Below are 21,554 nucleotides of genomic sequence, written 5' to 3'. Positions count from 1 at the left end.
TCACCACTTGTCCCAATAATTCCACACTTGACACCAGTACATCAGTAAACATTTACCCGTACCCATCCTTGTACCCATATTATGGACCAAAACCTTGAAACACAATTTCTGAAAAAAGCCGATCTGTATGTAAAGCTATTGAAACATTTCAATCACAGACATAAAGTCGTGCAGTATAAAAGTAGGATGCTCCCGTAGTATGTGCACAAAGGTGGCGCACAGCCTGAACATAGTATGCGTACCAGGTCAAGGTTATCAGGTTGTGCGCCGTCTTGGTGTACATACTACGGGAGCGCCGAAAGTAGTATTCATTTGACAAATAGAAAGACAAGATCAAATAGCATTGAAATTAGCCAATGAAACTCTTGCAATCAATAAATTATTCGTCGTCACAAAAAACAACAAACGCACAAAAAATTGGTACAGGAAATAAATACACTAATAATGTTAGTTGTGCGACAGCAGTCGCCAGGGACCTTGTTAAGCCTTCAAGCAGCGCTGTTACCGGTTCAGTGTAAAAAATAACCACATAAGCTACAAACATTGACTATGCAATAGTCGTTATGGTGAACATATTTTGACTTATAAATTATTGAAAAACTTTGCAGCAAACGCAACTTAAAATTATATATTAGAATAAAAAAAAGAAAAACAACTCGAGGAGAAATTTACAAAAGGCATCTTTGGATAAATGTATATAAGTTATAAAACGAACGATAAGCGAGTTTTGCCGAACCGTGTGTGACGTTGATATTTTCGAATTGAAAGGAAATTTCTTGCGTTCTTTTTTCTAATTTTATATAGAGGGCAAACTAAAGTTTAGATCAGGAGTTTTCAATCCGCAGCCTCCGCTCGCTAGGAGTCCACGAGCAGTTGTCTGGGATCCGTTAGCAAGATCGTGCCAAACAATTCTATTGACCTGAGCAAGTTTCTAATAATGATTCCCCTTGTAACAAACACTGGCTTACATCTTGCAGAGTCTCCTAATACTATGCACAACATAGAGCTGTGGAGAGATGTCGAAAATTTGATCCGAACCATTCGCCTGTTATGATGATGATGTATACTCGGCTTGCATACAAGTAAATGGTTGTATTAAAAATGAAACTTGGCTGCTTTCTTCGATTTGATTCTGATTTCGAGACATTGGTCCGGCCTAATCATCTCTTATTATCATTAAGATAAATTGACATGATCACAGAAAGGCGTGTACTTATTCAGTTCGGGAAATTGTGCTCACTCTGGCAGCACATTAGGTTAGTTTTTATGGGCAAATTGAAAATGCTTTGTCGGTATCTTTGCTGAGTTTTATTATGAAACCTTTTACAAGATGTTTTTTAAAACATGCGGTTTAAGAAGCGCCAACATAATTAGATCCGATGCTATCCACGACTAGGCCAATGGTTCCCAACCAATGACTCGCCCAAATACTAATGGTAGAGCTGGGAGAACAAGAGTCGTCGAAATAAAATGAGTTCAATTCGTCATCAATCCATTTAAATCACTATTTGACTTGACTTTTATCATAGACTCGAAATTCGTATAACCCGTGACTCGGCCTGACTCGTGGTTCAGGGAATTCCACCCAGCACTACTACGATTACTGTATATTGTTTATTGAGCACTCGCTCACTAAAATATCTTTTCAGAAAGTCAACTCATCAATGCTCTTTCAAAACCAGCAAATTTGGGGTTAAGTCAAGTCAAGTCTATTTTTTCAAACCAGTTTAAAAGTAAATAAATAATACAAGCACAAATTACGAGAAAATGATAATGTACATCTTTTTATTGGGAATGGGAAGTCCAGGGGAACCAAAACTGGTTATCGAGCAGCGACACTGAGTTGCCAAAATAGTTAAATCCAGCGCTAACCACCCGGCCAATGATTTTCAGCAGTGTCCCTCTAAGGCACTGGTTCTCAACCAGTGGGCCATGGCCCACTGCTGGGCCACAGGAAATTCAGGGGGCCACAGACCTAATAAAAATAGCTAAAGTTGTTGATAAATTTAGGTAAATTTGATTGTAGTAACAACGAATGATGATGCATTCTGTTACAGGGCGGTTGTCTCCTAATCAATATTATAATAAAAGTGCGATTTTTGCAGCAAGATTTCTTTGTTTTTCTTGTAGTTTTTACCTAGCATGAAAAAGTTAGTGGGACACATAATTTTTGTGCAACAAAAATGGGCCGCGAAAGAGGAAAGGTTGAGTACCACTGCTCTAAGAGAACCACAGAGTGAACGTGGGGGGCACAATTATATGTGAAAATTTATGTTTAATGCGATTTTATTTGAACAGTTTTCACTCGGAAGAAAATGTCTCTTTCACCGTAGTTACTACTTCGAAGGTTATTTTCAGTCACACGGTCTTTTCTCGGTACTCTCGTAGTGTGTGTACCAGGTTAGGGTTGGGCCATAAATTAATTCCGATTTTCCTTATTTTAGTTCTATTACGAGTTCGGGGATTGTCTGTGTTAGCCAAGTGAATATACACCCTGTCCATAGGTTTCCGTCCCTTTACACAACTTGATGTAAAGTATGCGAACAAAATTACGACGCTAACCAATTAGTCTTTGCCATATAATCTTAAAAATTCTTAGAAGAAAAAAACATTAGTTATTGATAACACGAAAAACTGAATATATTTGCATGAAAAAAAGTTATGAAAAGAGTAAAAAACTATTAAAATATTAAGATCTGAATATTTACTCTGGACACGTCTAGGAAACGAAAATAAAATATTAAATTTAACGTCTACGCTACAGTTGAATTTATTTGCACAAAAAAAAAATTCCGAAAAGAAAAAATACTCTAAAATATAAAAAACTGATTATTTACCCTGGACATGTCTATAAAACGAAAATAAAATATTAAATTTAACGTCTACGCTACAGTTGTAGCGTTCACTCGGAATGAGGGCATGTACAAACGTTCACTAATATCTCACGATGTTCAATGGGCTACTAATATTGGAAGAATTGGAATCTTTCCGGTTCGTAATTTGCGACCCCGTCTACAACCTCCAGTGTGTGGTGGTAAGGATGAGATTTGAACCTGAGATATGTAACCTGCAATGCAGATATAGTTAACAGCTCGCGTCGGATCGATGGCCTAGCGCAGAGCTTTCGTCGCTCGCGGGCCAAAATTTAGGGCTGCAAGTCATTGGCGGGCCGCACATGTTTTAGAAAGTTAAAAAAACGCACGAATGGTCGATGAATCGCATTTTTTTACACAGATCAGATCTCAAAAAAATTCCTTTGAATATTTTTTGCGCCATTGAACCCTTTGCACTTCGCATCAAGTTTGTTGCCGTTTGTCTGATTATAATTAATTATAGGCTCCGGCGGGTCCGGCCCGCGAGCCGTAGAATGCCGACCCCTGGCCTAGCGGGTAAGGTGTTAAACTTAACTGTGATAGCATTACAGATTGCAAATTGCACCCCACGTCGCACAAGATGTAATAAATCGTGAGGCAATGCCAAACTAGGCCTCCAAATAACAGTGGCTTGAGACATCAGTTGCCTTGTTCGAGGCCTAAGGCGATGTAATCAAAAAGTCTATCGTTTGACCTCCATTTCTACGGTTAGTATGGCAAACTTATATAATGATATTAGTTTCAAATAATTTCAAAATAAACTATAACAGGCCATGTCGAACCGAAAATAATTCCGAACTTCATTTTCTAATATTATTTTTTTTAAGTTTTTCCGAAACAAGGCATACGTGCAAAAATTCAAACACCAAAAAAAATTACGGATTGGTTATGAGCTTTGGAAATGATTTCACGCATTTGAGTTTAGATTGCATTAAGTACTTACCCTGATAAGTTTCAATCTTTCATTCTAAATAAGACTCTGGATAAGAAGTCAAATCTACATACATAGATATATAGTTTCAAGGAAAAGCCTCTCCCATTTATCAGACTTTGCCAAGGAATTATCTACCCGAGTTCCAGTTTGTATTTCCGGGTTCAAAAAAGGTCATGACCTCGAAATACAAATCTAATAACAGGAAGTTTCAAAATTTTCATTTCATTTAAACATCTCTGTTCCGGGATTTCAACAAAATTAAACTAAAACTCAATTATTCTTAAATTGTACATCTGGTATTGTGTATGGTTTAAACTTGAGGCTTTTTATATTGTGATGTCAGGAACCAAGGCAATAACCACTAGGCCAAAGCTGATAGCGTAATTAGAAGTCTACTTCTCTTCTTGAATAGTTAAATAACACGATTACTATACTTGAGTATAACTGGTCTAATTTGCGCTACGGGAATTGCCAAAAGAATCAAATTAATATTCTTATAGTGCAGCCGCAGGTCCGGCTTGTACTTCCTGATTGAATAAAGGTTGTGACCTCGGAATACAAATCTAATTGATGGAAGTTTGAAATTTTCATTTCTTTTGAAATCAGTCACTGCGTCGCGATTTCCACGGAATTGTACTAAAACTCATTTATCTTTAGAACGCTGACGTAATAGATTTAACCTTTCTTCAGTTTTTGTTATTTCAGACCCTTTCTGTCCTTCGTATTCCCAGTCGTTTGAAGCGTTGTATGATTTAAGGGCATCAAGAAAGTGTTTTTCAGCTTCGGCGTAATTTCCTAAATGCGAATGAGCCACTCCTGTGTTGTGTAGTAATTGGCCATAAAAATAGTGCTCCATTGCACTGCTTTTGTATTTTCTCTCAAACAAATCCATTCCCTCGCGAAAATACGTGATTGAATCTAAATTGTGATTTAACCTTGAATGAGACACACCTACGTTACTTAAAGTCCAAGTTTCATATTCAAACATAACCTCGGCATTAACCGATGTGACGTCTCGTAGATTTCCAAGCATTTTTAGAATAATATTCACACCAAAGTCTTCGGCTATTGTGTGCATTCTTCCTCCGATATCCTTCATATGTCTAATGACTTGATCATATTTGTAAGCACAAGAAGAGATTTCATGTCCAGCCGTATCTGGGTCGGAATCCGAAACATGCAGCTCAGCCGCCCAAGAAAGCAAAACAGCAGCTTTGATATAGGATGAGTTATCAAAATATTTATCGGCGATTTCTGTTACCTCGGCTGCTTTGGGTCTAGTTGATGACGTCATCAATTTCTTGATCTCGCTCAAACAAAAATTTGCTTTTGATTTTCTCCCTGTCATAAAACAGTTGTCAAGCTCATCCAGTAACGATTGCAGAGTACGTTCTTTCCTTTTTATCGGTTTTATAGCATCTGGTGTTGGTGTATCTATAGTAAAAAGTATGTCGTTTAGGGATTCAATTCATCGGGTCGGCAAACAGTGGCCCACGGACAATTGAATTGCGTTAATTGCAACTTTGGAACTTCCTCACTGTTGATGCATAAAACCAAATCATCTCATAAACTCATTATTGTTGTCTGCACATCAAATTATGTCGTAAGAATGGTCTGCATACGAAATAAGATATCATTCACTGTTTGAGGGACACGTCATCATTCTGAAACTATTAGAAAATATCACTCAAGGTTCAAAGGTAATAGGTCAAAGATCAGATACCACTCACCTTTTACTTTTGACTCTGCTTTCTTTGGTTCGGAGATTTTCGTTTCTGAGTTTCTAAAGATTTAAAATTGTATTTGTAACGCAAGGATAGCAAATTTGCTCAGAAAGTTTAAATATGTGGCAAACTACGGCATATCGTCCGTAAAATAGCAACGATATAGTAGAAGCTAAGACGTGAATTTGAATCATGTGTTCCTAAACTTTTTTGGCCGCGGGCAAAAAATTAGAATCTGGAGGATGTTCGCGAGTCAGAAAAGTGTAGTGCCCGAAAGTGCGCGACGGTTTAGCTGGGGTTCTGTTGATTCACTTTCATTTAACATTTGTTTTGCAACATGTTTGTTGGACTCAAAATGGCGCTTAAAGTCGTATTCTTTCAAAACTAGTATAGTTTATTGGCAGAGAACACATATCGCTGAAGTCTGACTCGTTTTAATGAAGAAATACGAACGCTAACATTTATCCAAGACACGTCCGTTTTCAGCGTCTTGTTTTGTTTGCTTTTTGACATCTCTAAGCTTCCACTTAAGCTCGGCGAGCCATTTTAAATCGTTATGCAGGCCGGATTCGGCCCGCGGGCCGTGGTTTGGTAATCCCCGATTTAAATAATTTAGCAATACATTCGTTCAGAATCATCGAGCTTGGATTCTCAACCAATGTAAAGTTTATTATCTAATAAGCACGGCTTGTGAAGTGTATCTTTACCCTCGGGAAGCAAGTTTTACAAGATTTGGAATTGTTAGATGCGAGGTGATCGGAGTTTCATAATTGGAATCAAATCCGAAGTCATAATTTCAAAATAACCGGAGTCGGAGTCAAACTTGGGAACTTGGGTGCTGTTTTTTAAAACCAAATTTTCTCGCTAAATTTTTCCTATAATAAGTATCCTAAGTTTCGACAACGTGACAAGTTTTACTATGCAATTCAAGTGTCCTGCATGGTCATGTTCATTCCTGCTACAGCATGCTTGTCTTACAAGCATACGCACCCACTAGAGCAAAAGCATTGAAGAAGGAATAGGAAGTAGTCTCGCGTAACCTTCAGTGATAGTTTCAGTTATTAATATTTTTAGAGAGGAATCTGGTTTGAAGACAAGTAATTCATATCTTTCACATGATTTCGATTATTTTTGATTCATAAACAACAATTTAAATAAGTGGTTTTCAAAAGGTGAGGCGTGCTGCACAAGGGGGTGTGTAGGGGCCGTGAAGTTATTAAAAAAGTGTTAGATTTGGTCTTGTTAGCCTTATTAGACACGTAGTAGACATAGCGATTGTTTCAATATTATGTTGTTGTTGGACTTGTTGTTCTTTGACACGTTTTTGAACACCTAGTGGAAAACCTAAAAAGTCATTTTTCTTTTTGATTACTGGACCAATTGCTCTGAAATTTTTAGCGGTTACAGATAAAATTTTTCTCCAGAAGGCAATTACTTTTATTTATTTCAAATATTCCTGTTAGCTCTGTGAGACTTGTTTTTGTTTGCTATGACGTCACCGAACATTCTGCGGACATCGGACGCCATTTTGTGTCCGGCTGTACTGCTTCGCTTGGTGTCAGTATATTTGTAGAGTCTGATCTGACGGTACGGTAAACCATACTGTACTGCAAGCAGACGTGTCCATATATTAGGGCGTAGCTCTCATGTTTTAGATATTTACGTTTAGTACACGTATTTTCAACGTGTTTTTATTTTCTAATAAAACATACTTTCGCCTTGCTATCTGTTATTTGTAGCTTATTTTTATTTTTGAAGTGAGAGCGAAACTTGACAAATTCTAAAAAAGAGACGTGGATTAACAAGTTTGAGGACCATTGATCTCAATGCTGGTAGGTTGCTAAAATCACAAGATGGCTACTCACACTCCTTTTGCTGCATCTTGACGATTTTCCAAAGTTTTCATTCTCTTTTCTAACATCGTCATCCGCTCGAATAATATTTTATCGATTTCCCGAATATCTAAAATATTTTGAAGAAAGTTTTCATAAAGTGTCGCATAGTCTTGTTCAAACTATTCTGTGATTGAGCTAAGTAGTTTGTTTCCAAAACTCATTTCCACGGGATGTGTCAAACTTTTATGGGCGCTCCCGAAGTATGTGAACCAAGATGGCGGACACCGGAACTTATTATTTGTACCAGATTAGGGTTAGAACATAATTTTAGTCTAATTTTCCTTATTTTATTACGAGTTCGGGGACTAGCCAAGTGACTCCCGTGGTATTTGTACCTGAAAATATGGCCTAACCTGGTACACATACTACGTTCCGATGTCCGCCATCTTGATTCACACACTATCCTTTTATAATGCCAGGGCGAGTTTTTGGTAATGATGCCCCTTACACTTAACTTCGAATGAATAATTCGAGGGAATATAGATGTTGGTATACATTAGAATAAACAAATTAGAGGTCATGTAAAGGTGAAATGTTTGAAATATTATTATTTAAATCATCGAACTTAGCATGCCATAGACACGCCCCTGTTATCCCCTATATTTATTATCAGGTATTTCGACATATCTATGCCACTGCTTCCGGTACTCCCGAGGTATGTAAACCAAGATGGCGGACACCGGTACGTAGTATGTGTACCAGGTTAGGATTAGGCTATAATTCAAGGTACAAATACTACGGGTGTCACTAGGCTAGTCCCCGATAGTAATATATATTTAGTAATATAACTAAAATTATGGCCTAACCCGGTACACGCACTACGTTCCGCTGTCCGCCATCTTGGTTCACATAATTCGGGAGTACTAGAATTTCTATATTACAAATATCCCCTTCGTAATTTCCAAGACAGATTCAACTTGGATCTAATGAAATCTCGAGTCAACGCTTTGTACGAATATTTTGGTATCTTGGGTGGTGATCGGATTCGCATTATAAAACATTGCGGATTCGAAGTAAAAACTTTTATTTTAATTAAAGCAGAATAAACTTTATTTATAAATCGATATTTTGAGAGACGGAGTCGATTTACCAAGATCTGAAACCGAAATTAAGTACAATAAGTTCAAATATGATTAATCTGATGGGGGAATCAAATCCGGAGTCAAATTTAATAACTGGGGTTTAGATCCGGAATCGGATTCAGATGGTGTCATTCCGAGTAAGTGTTGTCATATAGTTGTGAGGTAGAGCTAGAGTCAATTTTTTGGTAATACCGAAGTATGTGTACGTGGTGTATTTTTACTTTTACCTTCTGAGCTTGTGGCTCTTCTATCAGGAGAGAAGTCTTCGTACGAAGTAAGATGTGCAATGTTAATTGTACTGAAATCTCTGTCTTTGTATTCTTTTCTTTTTTCTGAGTAAAATCAAATGGAAATTTGCTGAACACCTGGGTTGTACTGGTCGAATCATAGAGTATGGCGGAAATCAGGTTAAATATCACTGATCTGGAGCAGGGGTGAGCAACCTTCAATACAGTAGGGCCAGATACAAATAACTGGATGAACCGGCGGGCCGCACCTTCACTTAACATAGGCTTTCTAGTAGTTGCGGACCTATAAAATTTGGTTATTGATCTTGTGACATGCGTTGTTTGCTTTGGACAAGCTCAGATATAGGCATTGCAACTCAAAGGAGTTGGAATTGCTCGCACATACCAGATTAAATAAAAAACTCGTTTCGCTGCCTGAACATCATTATTCAAATGTGGCGCTACTCCGCGGGCCGCACAATCTTTCCTTGCGAGCTGAGTTTGGCCCGCGGGCCACAGGTTGCACACCCCTGATCTAGAGAGATGGAGTCATTTTTTAAACCAAGTTTTAGGGAAGTTTTAATTGAATCAATCTGATGGAAGCCTAAATCCGGAGTCAATTTTATGAACCGGAATTTGAATCCGGAATCGGTTCCCAGATAGCGTCATTGAGGAAGATTGTTATTCTATAGTTGTGAAGCGTCGTCAATTTTTGGGCCGAAATTGGAAACCGGAATCGGATTCCAGACATAGCCATTGAGACAGATTGGTGTTAGAAAATCTTGAGGTAGAGCTGGAGTCAATTTTGTTTCAGAGTGAGTCAAGTCCGGTAAAGAGTTAGAATTTCTCCAATATGAAGTTGAAGTCGGATACTCGAATGACATGGAGTCGAATCGAGTCCGCATTTTTACTTTTACCTTCTGAGCTTGTGGCTCTCCTATCAGGAGAGAAGTCTTCGTACGAAGTAAGCTGTGCAATGTTAATTGTACTGAAATTTCTGTCTTTGTAGTCGTTTCTTTTTTCTGAGTAAAAAATGATTTATTTCAATATCTCTGTATATCAGGAGTTTCAACCTTTTTGTTGGAGCAGAATCAAATGGAAATTTATGGAACACCTGGGTTGTACTGGTCGAATCATAGGGTATGGCGTAAATCAGGTTGAATATCACTGATCTATAGAGATGGAAGCATTTTTTCAACCAAGTTTTAGGGAAGTTTTAATTTAATCAATCTGATGGAAGCATAAATCCGGAGTCAATTTTATGAACTGGAGTTTGAATCTGGAATCGGTTCTCAGATAGCGTCATTGAGGAAGATCACTAATCCATAGTTGAAAGCGGAATCAATTTTTGGACCGAAATTGGAAACCGGAATCGGATTCCAGACATAGCCATTGAGAAAGGTTGGTGTTGGAAAATTGTGAGGGAGAGCTGGAGTCAATTTTGTTTCAGAGTGATTCAAATCCGGTAAAGAGTTAGAATTACTCCAATAAGGAGTTGGAAGTCGGATACTCGAATGACATGGAATCGAATCGAGTCTGCAATCCTACTTTTACCTTCTGAGCTTGTGGTTCTTCTATCAGGAGAGAAGTCTTCGTACGAAGTAAGCTGCGCAATATTGATTGTACTGAAATCTCTGTCTTCGTAATCGCTCCTATTTTCTGAATGTAAAATGATTCAATTTCAATATTTGCGTATAGAATGAATGTACAGTAAGACAGGGTTTCCCAAACTGGGGTCTGCGGACCCCTGGGGGTCCAGGACAACAGCACAAGATGTCTGCAACAATATAAAACAAGTCTGAACGATATTTAATGATTGATTTCAATCAAAAAGCAATTGCATATTTTTGGTCGAGCGTTGCGGACGAATATCCATTGCTGTCAGAAAAGGCAACTAAAATTTTATCGCCATTTGCAACGACCTACATGCGTGAGGCAGCATTTTCACCTCCTATAAATATGATGAAACATTATCTTTACTCGTTGGTTAGGCTCAAAAATTGATAGGACCATAGGATGGGGGTCCGTTAAAACTGAGATTCTTAAATATTGGGTACGCCACCCTAAAAGTTTGGGTAACTCTGCAATAAGGTATTATAAATGAGAAACAAGTTTGGTTTGAGACACGAATTAGACCTGAAGAACGTTTTGAAAATTTGTACGCCATCTAAAAAATCGGTGCTCCTGAAGTATGCGCAGCAAGATGTCGCATAACCTGAACCCTAACCTGGTACACAACCTGAGTTCAGGTTGTGCGCCATCTTGGTGCGCATACTTCAGGAGGTCCAAAAAATCTTTGCTCGCGTTAAAATTAACAAACATGAAACATCAATAGAACATGACAGAAAGTATTTTAAGAATATAGCTTCAATGGAAAAAATTCACTCTGGCTTTTAGTGGCCGAAATAAAACAAAGCCACGGCGATATAAAATATCTGTCTGAGCCGATTCGAATAATTTACTGTTTGATTCGATTCAAAAAGCTAGTCCACGTCCCATGTCTTAGTCCTGTTTTCGGGGACACTCTGCGTCATGTTTTATTTACATACCTTGTGCATACTGGGCCTGCCTGTTCTGATCATCTGGTTTAGAATTACTTGCGCCCTCTTTCAATTGATTCGGGTCTTCATACTCCGAATGTGGTGCGGACCTCAAAGGAAAAGTAATATATTATATCAGTGGTTGCCAAACTTTTTAGAGTTGGTACCCACTATTTTTTACCACAGCTTAACTTTAATAAATTAATAAAACATTGATGGAGGAAACAAATTCGTTTTCTCAAATTGAATTTTCAGTGAAGCTAGTCAGAAAGATGAGATTGTTTCTTGCTATTTTCCATAATAGACTTGACATTTATTTCAATTTCAGATAGTTTTAGACGTAAAAAATTGAAAAGTTTATTTCGAAATTTGCTTTTAAATCTGCTTTGCCACCGATCCTAATACCCAGTATAATTAATCAAAGCTTTCTACATCTTTTCACGACCCACTGAGATTCCTCTTTCGACCCACCAGTGAATGGCGACCCATAGTTTGGGAACCGCTGAATTATACCACTGGTTCTCAACCAGTGGGCCATGGCCCTCTGCTGGGCCACAGGGACATTTCAAGTGGGCCACGGTCCTATTAATACTAGAGTTGTCGACAAAGTTAGTTAAATTTGATGGTAGTAGCAATGAATGATACATTTTTTTGTGACAGGGCGGTAATTTTCACTTAAATATTATTGAACTGAAAGTGTCTATATTCGCAGAAAAAATTCTATGTTTATCTTGAAGTTTTTCTCCCGCATGAAAAGGTTAGTTGGCCACAGCATTTTTGTGAGACGAAAATGGGCCACAAAAAAAAAGGTTGAGAACTAATGCATTATAACAATTGTTTTCAATCGGGATTCCGCGGTAGCCATTGTCTCCCCCAAAGTACAGTTTGGGGGTTTTGCTAGTTTCCATTTAAATCCGATAATCTATATCAAGGGTAGTATGTGTTAGGGTTAGGCCATAATTTCAGGTACAAGTACTACGGGAGTCACTTGCCTTGTCCCCGAACTCGTAATAGAACTGAAATAAGGAAAATTGGAATAAAATTATGACCTAACCCTAACCTGGTACACATTCTACGTTCAGATGTCTGCTATCTTGGTTCACATACTACGGGAGCGTCCAAATAACTGGGTGAAACCGTGGGCCAAAATTAAAAATTTGTTTCGCGGGACGCACACCATTCAAAGTTGGCAATTCTCCGCGGGCGACACAATTTTCCTCATGAGCTATAGGTTACACATTCTGGTTTATGTTATATGCATATTATTTAAATAGGTATTCCCGAAGTATGTAAACCAAGATTGTGGACACCGGAACGTATTATGTGTACCAGGTTAGGGTTAGGCCATAATTTCAGGTACAAATACTACGGGAGTATCTTGGCTAATCTCCGAACTCGTAATAGAACTGAAATAAGGAAAATTGGAATAAAATTATGACCTAACCCTAACCTGGTACACATTCTACGTTCAGATGTCTGCTATCTTGGTTCACATACTACGGGAGCGTCCAAATAACTGGGTGAAACCGTGGGCCAAAATTAAAAATTTGTTTCGCGGGACGCACACCATTCAAAGTTGGCAATTCTCCGCGGGCGACACAATTTTCCTCATGAGCTATAGGTTACACATTCTGGTTTATGTTATATGCATATTATTTAAATAGGTATTCCCGAAGTATGTAAACCAAGATTGTGGACACCGGAACGTATTATGTGTACCAGGTTAGGGTTAGGCCATAATTTCAGGTACAAATACTACGGGAGTATCTTGGCTAATCTCCGAACTCGTAATAGAACTAAAATAAGGAAAATTGGATTAAAATTATGGCCTAACCCTAACCTGGTACACATACTACGTTCCGGTGTCCGCCATCTTGGTTCACATACTTCGGGAGTACCTTCAAATATACCTAAATACTTATTAGATTTGTCCCTATCATAAAACTTGCTAAATTTTGAAGATCTTTTTATTTTGCCAGTATTAGGGTTTGCTTATATGAATATATTTATAGTTTATATAATTCAGACAATAAAAGCCAATTAAACCAGTGTGCATGATGTTTCATTAGTATTCCGTTCAAACCAAAGGGGTTGAAAACTGCTGCATTACTAAAAATCATTTTTATCCCAGGGTAGAAGAAAGTCTATAACGCGCTTTAAATACAAATCGCACAACTGCCTCTCGTCCCAATTCATGCCAGGTATGGGATTTGTTAGCAAGTTATTCGTTTCAGATGTATGGACTTCATAGTGGAAAAAGCCGTGGCCGACTAGTGGTAATTTGACGGCGGTGATAATTCAGCATTCCTCTCCCATATAAATAATCCATTGTTTCGGTCTATTGTACAATAATTGCAACGGCAACTCTTTCGCTAGTTGTCTCAGCTAGCCATAACACTAGTCAATTCAGTGTATTTAGTGATGTAACAATATGTCAAGAGATTTTTCTGGTTAAATTCATGACAAAAAAACACCAACAGATTTTTTGATGAATCTCCGAATGCGACGCGGGCCACCGCTAATGAAGCTGCGGGCCACATAATCAGTAATTGTTCAAGTATTTTACCTTCATTTGTGAGGGCCAAAACAATATATGGTATCGATAAATTTGCTTTGCAATTTAAAAAAAAATTAGGACTTCATAGACACACTATATCAGGGTGGTCCAAACCCTGGCCCGCGGGCCACATGTGGCCCGCCGCTAGATTATCTGTGGCCCGCGTCGCATTGGCGGGCGAGTAAAAAAAACGCGTTTGGTGTTGTTTCGTCAAAAATATTTTTTTTTGCAAGTTTTAATGGGGTTTTTGCATATTTTAGCTTGATAAATGACAAATATTGAAAAGAGTTTGTTTTGTATTGCTCTGTTTACCTATTCTTGACACTATTGTGGCCCGCGAACAATATGAAAATAATAGTTTGGCCCGCGAGACCGACAACCTTGGACCACCCTGCGCTATATATTAAAATTATGAATTACCCAAATTTCTTCTCATACTTATTTTTAGTCCCAGACTTTTGATTTTCTTGTTTGCAAGCCATTTTTGGACAATATTTTTCAACAAGTTATACTCCAGGTGGATTCTGGGTCTTCAACAAAAAGTGAAAAGTAGATACTGAAGAGTTGTTTGCGGCATGTTTAAAGAACTATATATATATATAGGTATAGGTTTATTACTGCTAAAGAGATGTATGTGAATATCAAACGCCGATTGATTCGATTTATTGTATTGTTAAAATTGTTGTTGTTATTTATTTAATATTGTTAAAATTAGCTGGTTCGATGTATCATTTTTAACGAAATCTGATATAGGTCAAGTGAACTCTGTTAGGAACCTGGACAACCTGAACATAGTATGTGTACCAGGTTAGGGTTCAGGTTATGCGTCATCTTGGTACACATACTTCGGAGCGCCGGGAAAAGTATGGATGGAAAGGAATAACCCAAAGCCACCCCATTGAAGAAAAGTTCTGACTGAATCCGGATTTCAAAAAATGACTTCCGGTTTCCATTTCACACTCTGGATAGAACAAAATTTTGACTCCGGCTCTGGAATAACAAATTAACAGGGCCGTAACAAGTTTTAAGGGGAATTATACAAAAACCCGAAGTTAAAAATTTTTTGATGAAGCGGAAACCGAGCGGATAGAACAAAATTTTGACTGAAGCTCTGAAACAACAAATTAACATCGTCGTTATCAATTTTCTTCTGACGAGTAGTTAGTTCTTAAACTGTTATAATCGTTCGGAAAATTCTAACCTAGTTTCGCTTTAACGAGTTTTCATCGGTTATTTTACGCACCACATTTGAATGATAAAAAAACCAACAAACTAAAGCAAATGAATAAAAATTAAACAATTGGACGAATCGCAGCCAATTTGCTTTAAATTAATGCATTCAACGCGAATATTGCCCAGTGAACCCTTCGCTCGGGACCTCTGAGACCGCTCCGGAGCCGCCCACGAGATCTGAACACTGATCTGATCCCTTTGAAAACTGCCTTACGGTCTTTATGGGAGCCGAGGTCATGGAAACCGATTGGTTTAGCTATCTCTATATTATATGTATCCTGCATAATACGCTGTTGCCTTTTTCTTTTCGTAAATAATAGTCAATCTCTTCACGGGCTCCATAACACAAAAAGTTTGAGAACTCCTACTCTAGAACAGGGCTACTCAACTGGCGGACCGCGTTCGAGTGTTGGATTCTGGCCGCACCTAATTCTTCATTTTGATCATTAGCCCCACTTTTTAGGTTTCTCTTTATAAAATGACTTTGATAGTTTTGAATATATATGAAAAGAACTATAAAACTATATTAAAAATCTAGATTTGCTCAAAATCATTAGCCGACAGAGGAAGTGCGCGTTTAAGGAGGCCGAAATAAAATTTCTGGAAAGACAGGACCCAAATATTTTTGTATGCGGATTCTAGGTAAAAATAGTTGAGTAGCGTGCTCTAGGTCTAGGACAGGGTGGTCCAAACCTAGGCCCGCGGGCCACATGTGGTGCCGCTTCATTATCTCTGGCCCGCGTCACATTCGGGAAGTAATCAAAAAATCGCATTTCGTGTTGTTTCGTCATAAAATGAATCAGAAAAATCTTTTGACATATTGTCATCACTGAAGTCACTAAATTAAATAGTGGTATGGCTAGCAGGGGAAACTAGCAAAGTTAAATGATATGCCTGGCAGTCTGAATTGTTATCTGGCTTTCTAACTTTTTGGTCGGGAATAAATGCTAACAATATAGGCATCATAGAAAACTAAAAATCGAATGCAGATTCTATTAGCTAAAAATGGCTAAGCCTGATAACTATGTGTTTGCACAATAAAAGTGTTTGTTTTGTATTGCACTGTTTACCTACCTATGCTTGGCACCATTGTGGCCTGCGAACAATGCAAAAATAATTTTGTGGCCCGCGGAACCGACAACCTTGGATCACTTTGCTCTAGGGCATGCTATAGCTGGTGTGTATTTAACCTGAATATTACGTTGTTCTATTTCCCTGTCTGTCTAAGAATGCTATACTGGATTATAAACCCGTATTTACGTTATATCAGTCAATATTAGATTCCAAAATATTCCAAAGACTTTGAATTTACCTGCATTTTGAAGTAAATATTACTTTATTTATCAAACGCTATTATCCCATATATGCTAACATCTTACCGTCTTATGAACCCCATGTTGCTTTCACAGTGTTATAATTAACCAACGACAAACGAATCTTGTTTCAAACTACATTTAATAACCGTTATTTGTCACTGATTTTACTAAATATTATTCATAGTGCTAGCACATTGTTTCCGTCTATTGTTCAGTACTTGCAACGCCAATAAATACAATTCCAATACTCGCTTACTCCCGTCCATTACTCTTTAAACTGTTCTTGGACACATTAACGTCTTATGTACCTATTGATGCTTTCAGATTGTTGAAAAAGGCAACGGCAAAAGAGGCTTGCTTCAAACTATTTTTAATAACCCTTATATGTAACTGATTTTACTGAATACTGCTTACAGTCATTACTTCCGTCTATTGTACAATTATTGCAACGCTATGAAAAGAGATGGGTACGCAAACTGTTGACATCCATCGATGGGAAATATCGAAAATAACTAACAAGCTAACATTATTACAATATTGTTACAGCGGCCTTTAATCTCATGCTCACTTTGCATTCTGTTCGCAATAGCTTTGTGCAAATTAAGCGTTTGATTCAGCGAGGCTCAAATTCTAACGTAAATCAGAACTCGTATATATATTTAAGTTTGTGGCCCAAGAAATGTTGATTAGTTTGTGCGATTTTGAAATGGACAAAGCAGACAAATCTACTTTAAATAAAAAATATTTAAAAATAAACCTTCAAAAACATTTTTACATACATTTTGTTTTAGTCACGATCTCCAATTAAAAATACCTACATGACCTTAATTTCCTGTGTGCCATTTCCAAGCTTGTCAAGATAATATTGCCCACTCATTATTGTAATATTTTCAGTCGACAATTTCAAAAACACGGTTCGCCATATGATTGAGCCCTACTATTAAGTCGTCTATGACTAAAAATTAGGACAAAATAATCAGTCAACAATGCACATTCGGACTCGAACTGTGTTGAAACGGGCTGGACAAATATTTTTGTCAATGCAATATAATAAATTCCCAAAAGTTTGGAAATCCATTCAATTCATTAAGCAATATAAATTCTACATTTCTGAATTCTTGAATATTAAATTCTATATCGCAGAATATAGATCAAGAACATCATAGCAAAACAAATATACAAGATTTCTAGACAACTATCTTGAGGTTAACTGTTTGCAAAACAATTGCTGTCATGAATATCCACATGCCGCAGTACAAAAGCTAAAGTGACTTGTACTATTAGCGCAAAATGCAGGCTCGCCGTTCATTTTAGCACGAGAAACGTACACAACACTTCGCATAAAACGTGTATCGGTAGAAAATTTTAGCCTATTTTATCACAGACAACTTTTGATTACTGCAATTAAGGGGCTCCCGAAGTATGCGAACCAAGATGGCGGACATCGGAATGTAACATGTGTACTAGGTTAGGGTTAGGCCATAATTTTAGGTATGAATACTACGGGAGGCTCTTGGCTAGTCTTCGAACTGATAATAGGACTAAAATAAGGAAAATTGGAAAAAAATTATCGCCTAACCCTAACCTGTTACCCATGTTACGTTCCGATGGCCGCCATCTTGGTTCGCATACTTCGGGAGCACCGCAATTAAACTACAACTTCTGAAAAGACAAAATTATGATTGACTTATTTCATTTATACTTAAGTTTCGGAATCGCGATCAAAAACGTATAGCATTCAAAATCGCGAAAACGAGGTATTGTTTGAAACCACGACTGAAAATCTGTCCGAGTGACAAAAGTGTCTATTCAAAAGGGTCTATTGTTACGTCATTTTTTGCATCTTGCTGATTGGCCAATGTTACAAAATGAACAAGGAAGTCGTTGCTCGGGGAAACATCCATTGGAAAAAAACGCCATTTTTCTTAGTGTTATTGCGGGCCAGATGAAAGGACGCCACGGGCCAGTCAGTGGCGTGCCTAGAGGGTGGCGAAAGGCAGCCGCCCCGGGCAGCACGTTGTAAAATAACAAATTAGTAATTATCAAGTTAGAGTTAAGGGTGAGGAAAGATTTCAGTTTCCATCGCAATCTACATTTCTAACCCTATCTAGATAACTACTGTTTTTTTTTTCTTGTTTTTTTTGAGCGGGGGTGTTTTTTGACGAGATATTGTACAAAAGATCCCAAATGCCTTGTCAAGATGGAACACTGACACAAAAATAATACTTCTTTTTCCAACTCGATTTTATTTCAGTATTTTTTTTAAACAAGAAAAGTTATTTTGTAATTCCAAACAGTTTCTTCTCAACATTCAGTATGTTCCTAATCGAGTTGTCCGTTAGAGTGCGTCGTGCTGTTCAAATTAAAAAATACAGTATATATATTTTATATGTATGTTTATGGTGTAGCGAATGTGGAATATACCTATAAATTCAAAAGTATTTCATTTCTGGGTGTGAATAGCATGTTGAATTCAATGAAAATAGGCCATTTCAGAATTCTCTTCAACTTTTTACTTAAAGTTTCAATCCTGTTCTAACCTGGAATATATTTCGTTCTGTTACGATAACTTCAACTTTAAGGACAGATTTTGAAACTAGCAGAAAGACTATTCAAACAGAACTTTTCTCCTATGGGACGGCTTTAGGTTATTCCCTCCCATCCGTATTTTTCCTAACAGAGTTAACTTGAATTATATCAGGTTTTGTTTACCTGTTATTCACTTACATCTTTTTGGCAACAATACAGGGTGTCTTAAAAGTAAATATATACTTACCATCAATATTTTGTATTTCTTGTGAGATTCCCAACAATCCCCCTGAAATTAATAAAACTGAATTTTGATTCCATACGCAAGACCATACGCTAGACAGAAGTCAAAATATGTTGTCTGGAAGGACGAAACCTTTCCGGTTCGGCTGCAATGCTGAAAAGTCAAGTCTAACGCTCTAGCTGAATGTTGATATGAAGAGAATTACATTCTGTACAGGTTTTTACTTATCGATTTCAATCGGTAAGTACGTTGATAGGTATTTGTCTGTCTGTATGTCTGTTTGTTTGTCTGTTAGATGCACGCGATATCTCACGAAAGCGGACCAGAAGCCTATTGATTTTGGGCGAATTATGTCGTATAATTAGAGAGTTATTAATTATTTAGTGATGGGAAACAAGGTGTCACTATGGAGTAAGAGCGCTGTTTTGGGGGATCCCCTAACTTTCGATCGAGAAGTCTTCGGTCTCTGACCGATATTCTCGTTTGTACCTTTGCGGCTGCAAAATTGCATTTTTTGCTGTGATGGAAATTGAAAACAAAACCGAGGACAACTTCTTAGAATTGACGTACCGTCGTTGAAACATGTAACATTAATTTTGTCAAATGTAATAATATTTAAAACTTTTATTGGTGATAAATGCGCTGCCACGTTGTGGAACCACTACTCTAGCCGCTAGGCTACGGTCATCTTTATATGATGCCAGGAAAGTAAAATATCCCTAAATTATTTACAAACAAATTTATAACATTATTACCTGGCGTTGATGGATCAAGCTCAACTCCGGAACCTAAAATTAAAAGTTACCGATAAGTAACGTTTGACGTGACCTGGTCAGAAAAACAGGCCTAGAGATGCACGGAGTAGCTCTTTAGAAGTCTGATGTGAAGCTCTTTAAGATTGGATTTAAAGATTTATGCCGGAGAATAACTCGTTGGCTTGAACCTTGCATTGTATAAAGAAGATTGCATTAGCATCTCTGTTGCAAAGTAAGTTTATGTGCAGACGGTGGTCTTGATCAAAAATTCCATAGTCGTTAAATATTTCAACTGATTATTGAACAATGCAATGAAACTATAAAATACTCACTCGTGACAAATGTTGATGAACCCCCTGAAATATATTTGATAAATTGAAAAACGGCAAAATAAAACCAAAAGTGTAATACCACTAATAGGAAATTTCGCACTCGAGGCGCATACATGATCATAAGCTAAAATTGTGCTTTCTCCGTGCCTAAATGTCTGTTTTTTTGCGCTAAAAATCCAGTCAAATGGGTAACAGGATGTCGAAGTCGTTTTTTAATCGATGTTATTCAGATTGAACTACTTTTTCTCTGCAAATATAGTATCCAGAATTGGCCTTGAACTTCGCAACGTTCAGCAAGATTCTGCAAATACAGTGACGTGCTGAATAGATAACTTATTGGGGAAAGCTGTTGTTTTAACAATTTCATGTTTTTTCTATCGATCCTGTTTTTTTACCATTTGTCCAGAGATTCATTAAGAAGGAAGGTATGGAACATCCAAGAGCGTAGCCAGCCCACAATTTGAATTTTGGGGGCAATTTTGTTTTGTATAACGACGTTATTAGACGCTTACTCGTGTCTTTTGCTTGGAATGTTGTGTCCCTGACACTGACTAATGAACTATACAAGCATCCAGCTTGATAGAAACATCAAGTTTAATGAAACATCAGTTTAATGAAAACAAACAATAACACCGCTTAGCAAGCAAACTTAGAACAGCGTACCAATCCACTAATATTTCGTTTCGTTCATTAGGGGGAAGGATTAATGTACAGTTATCCTGGAAACATCCGGTTTTCAGCAAATTGTTAGGGAATAGAGCAAAATGGTGTTAAAAAATGGTGTCTTACTGCAAACGCTGCAGAAATGCAGTTCAAGTAAAATGTGAATTTTTTTTTAAGCGGGGGGACATAGCCAATGGGGATATCCCGTAAAATACCTGATCATTGTATTGAATTAAAGTCAAACCTCCCGATCCTTCGCTTTGCATGGCTTCAACTAATCTTGTCATTTCGCTGAAGAAGTCTTTCATAGACTTATAATTTGCGTCTAGATAGTTGTATCTGGCTTCGGGCGAGTCAGGTACTGTTGGAGACAGGTAATTACCATCGAAAATGTCCAAACTGTCTTCGCATCTGGCAAGTGTGAAAACGACCCATAAGAATGCTATTTTGAAACAATACATTGCTTCAGTTGTCGCACGTTGACTAATCTTTACTTAATCTAAATATTTAATCGAAAAAAAAAATTCAGTTGAGGCACTCAAGAACATGAATAATATTTTTTTCTGAGCTTCTGCAACTCTTCTTTGCTATCTTTTAATAAATTTCATTCAATTATCTTTTGCAGCGGTTCCCAAAACGCGGCTCGCGGG

The 21,554-nt window shown here is 37.6% G+C and overlaps 2 protein-coding genes across 3 annotated transcripts; both read right to left on the bottom strand.

The window, feature by feature from the left end:
* Window positions 1-2,791: 2,791 nt before the first annotated feature.
* LOC144422135 (uncharacterized) lies at window positions 2,792-14,314 on the bottom strand. The gene is made up of 8 exons (XM_078111971.1): window positions 14,253-14,314; window positions 11,285-11,385; window positions 10,290-10,394; window positions 9,653-9,757; window positions 8,736-8,840; window positions 7,397-7,493; window positions 5,538-5,590; window positions 2,792-5,241 (listed from the first exon to the last, which is right to left on the bottom strand). Exons 1-8 carry the CDS (start codon window positions 14,312-14,314, stop codon window positions 4,451-4,453), a joined length of 1,419 nt encoding a protein of 472 aa, XP_077968097.1. The 3' UTR covers window positions 2,792-4,450.
* Window positions 14,315-18,607: 4,293 nt separating this feature from the next.
* Window positions 18,608-21,380, bottom strand: LOC144421899 (uncharacterized). Of its 2 annotated transcripts, none has more exons than XM_078111433.1 (5): window positions 21,120-21,380; window positions 20,242-20,265; window positions 19,910-19,942; window positions 19,158-19,199; window positions 18,608-18,734 (listed from the first exon to the last, which is right to left on the bottom strand). In XM_078111433.1, exons 1-5 carry the CDS (start codon window positions 21,363-21,365, stop codon window positions 18,720-18,722), a joined length of 360 nt encoding a protein of 119 aa, XP_077967559.1. In that variant the 5' UTR covers window positions 21,366-21,380; the 3' UTR covers window positions 18,608-18,719. The 2 variants fall into 2 exon arrangements, with proteins under 2 accessions (XP_077967559.1, XP_077967558.1); XM_078111432.1 differs by having other exon boundaries at window positions 21,149-21,380.
* Window positions 21,381-21,554: the final 174 nt, after the last annotated feature.

This window comes from Styela clava, chromosome 4 (assembly GCF_964204865.1).
Source record: "Styela clava chromosome 4, kaStyClav1.hap1.2, whole genome shotgun sequence".
In the NCBI taxonomy this organism is placed as follows: domain Eukaryota; kingdom Metazoa; phylum Chordata; class Ascidiacea; order Stolidobranchia; family Styelidae; genus Styela; species Styela clava.
The sequence above is the reverse complement of the archived record's forward strand: the minus strand, read 5'-3'. Positions and strand labels throughout refer to the sequence as shown.

Coding starts and splice junctions, on each gene's coding strand:
- LOC144422135 (XM_078111971.1), bottom strand. CDS start 14,314: ATGGCTTGCAAACAAGAAAATCAAAAGTCTGGGACTAAAAATAAGTAT. Junction 9,758..10,289: donor AAGAACCACAAGCTCAGAAG/GTAAAAGTAGGA, acceptor TTTTTTACTCAG/AAAAAAGAAACGACTACAAA. Junction 5,591..7,396: donor CAAGATGCAGCAAAAGGAGT/GTGAGTAGCCAT, acceptor TTAAATCTTTAG/AAACTCAGAAACGAAAATCT.
- LOC144421899 (XM_078111432.1), bottom strand. CDS start 21,365: ATGTATTGTTTCAAAATAGCATTCTTATGGGTCGTTTTCACACTTGCC. Junction 20,266..21,148: donor GCAAAGCGAAGGATCGGGAG/GTTTGACTTTAA, acceptor AATATATTTCAG/GGGGTTCATCAACATTTGTC. Junction 19,200..19,909: donor GCTTGATCCATCAACGCCAG/GTAATAATGTTA, acceptor TATTAATTTCAG/GGGGATTGTTGGGAATCTCA.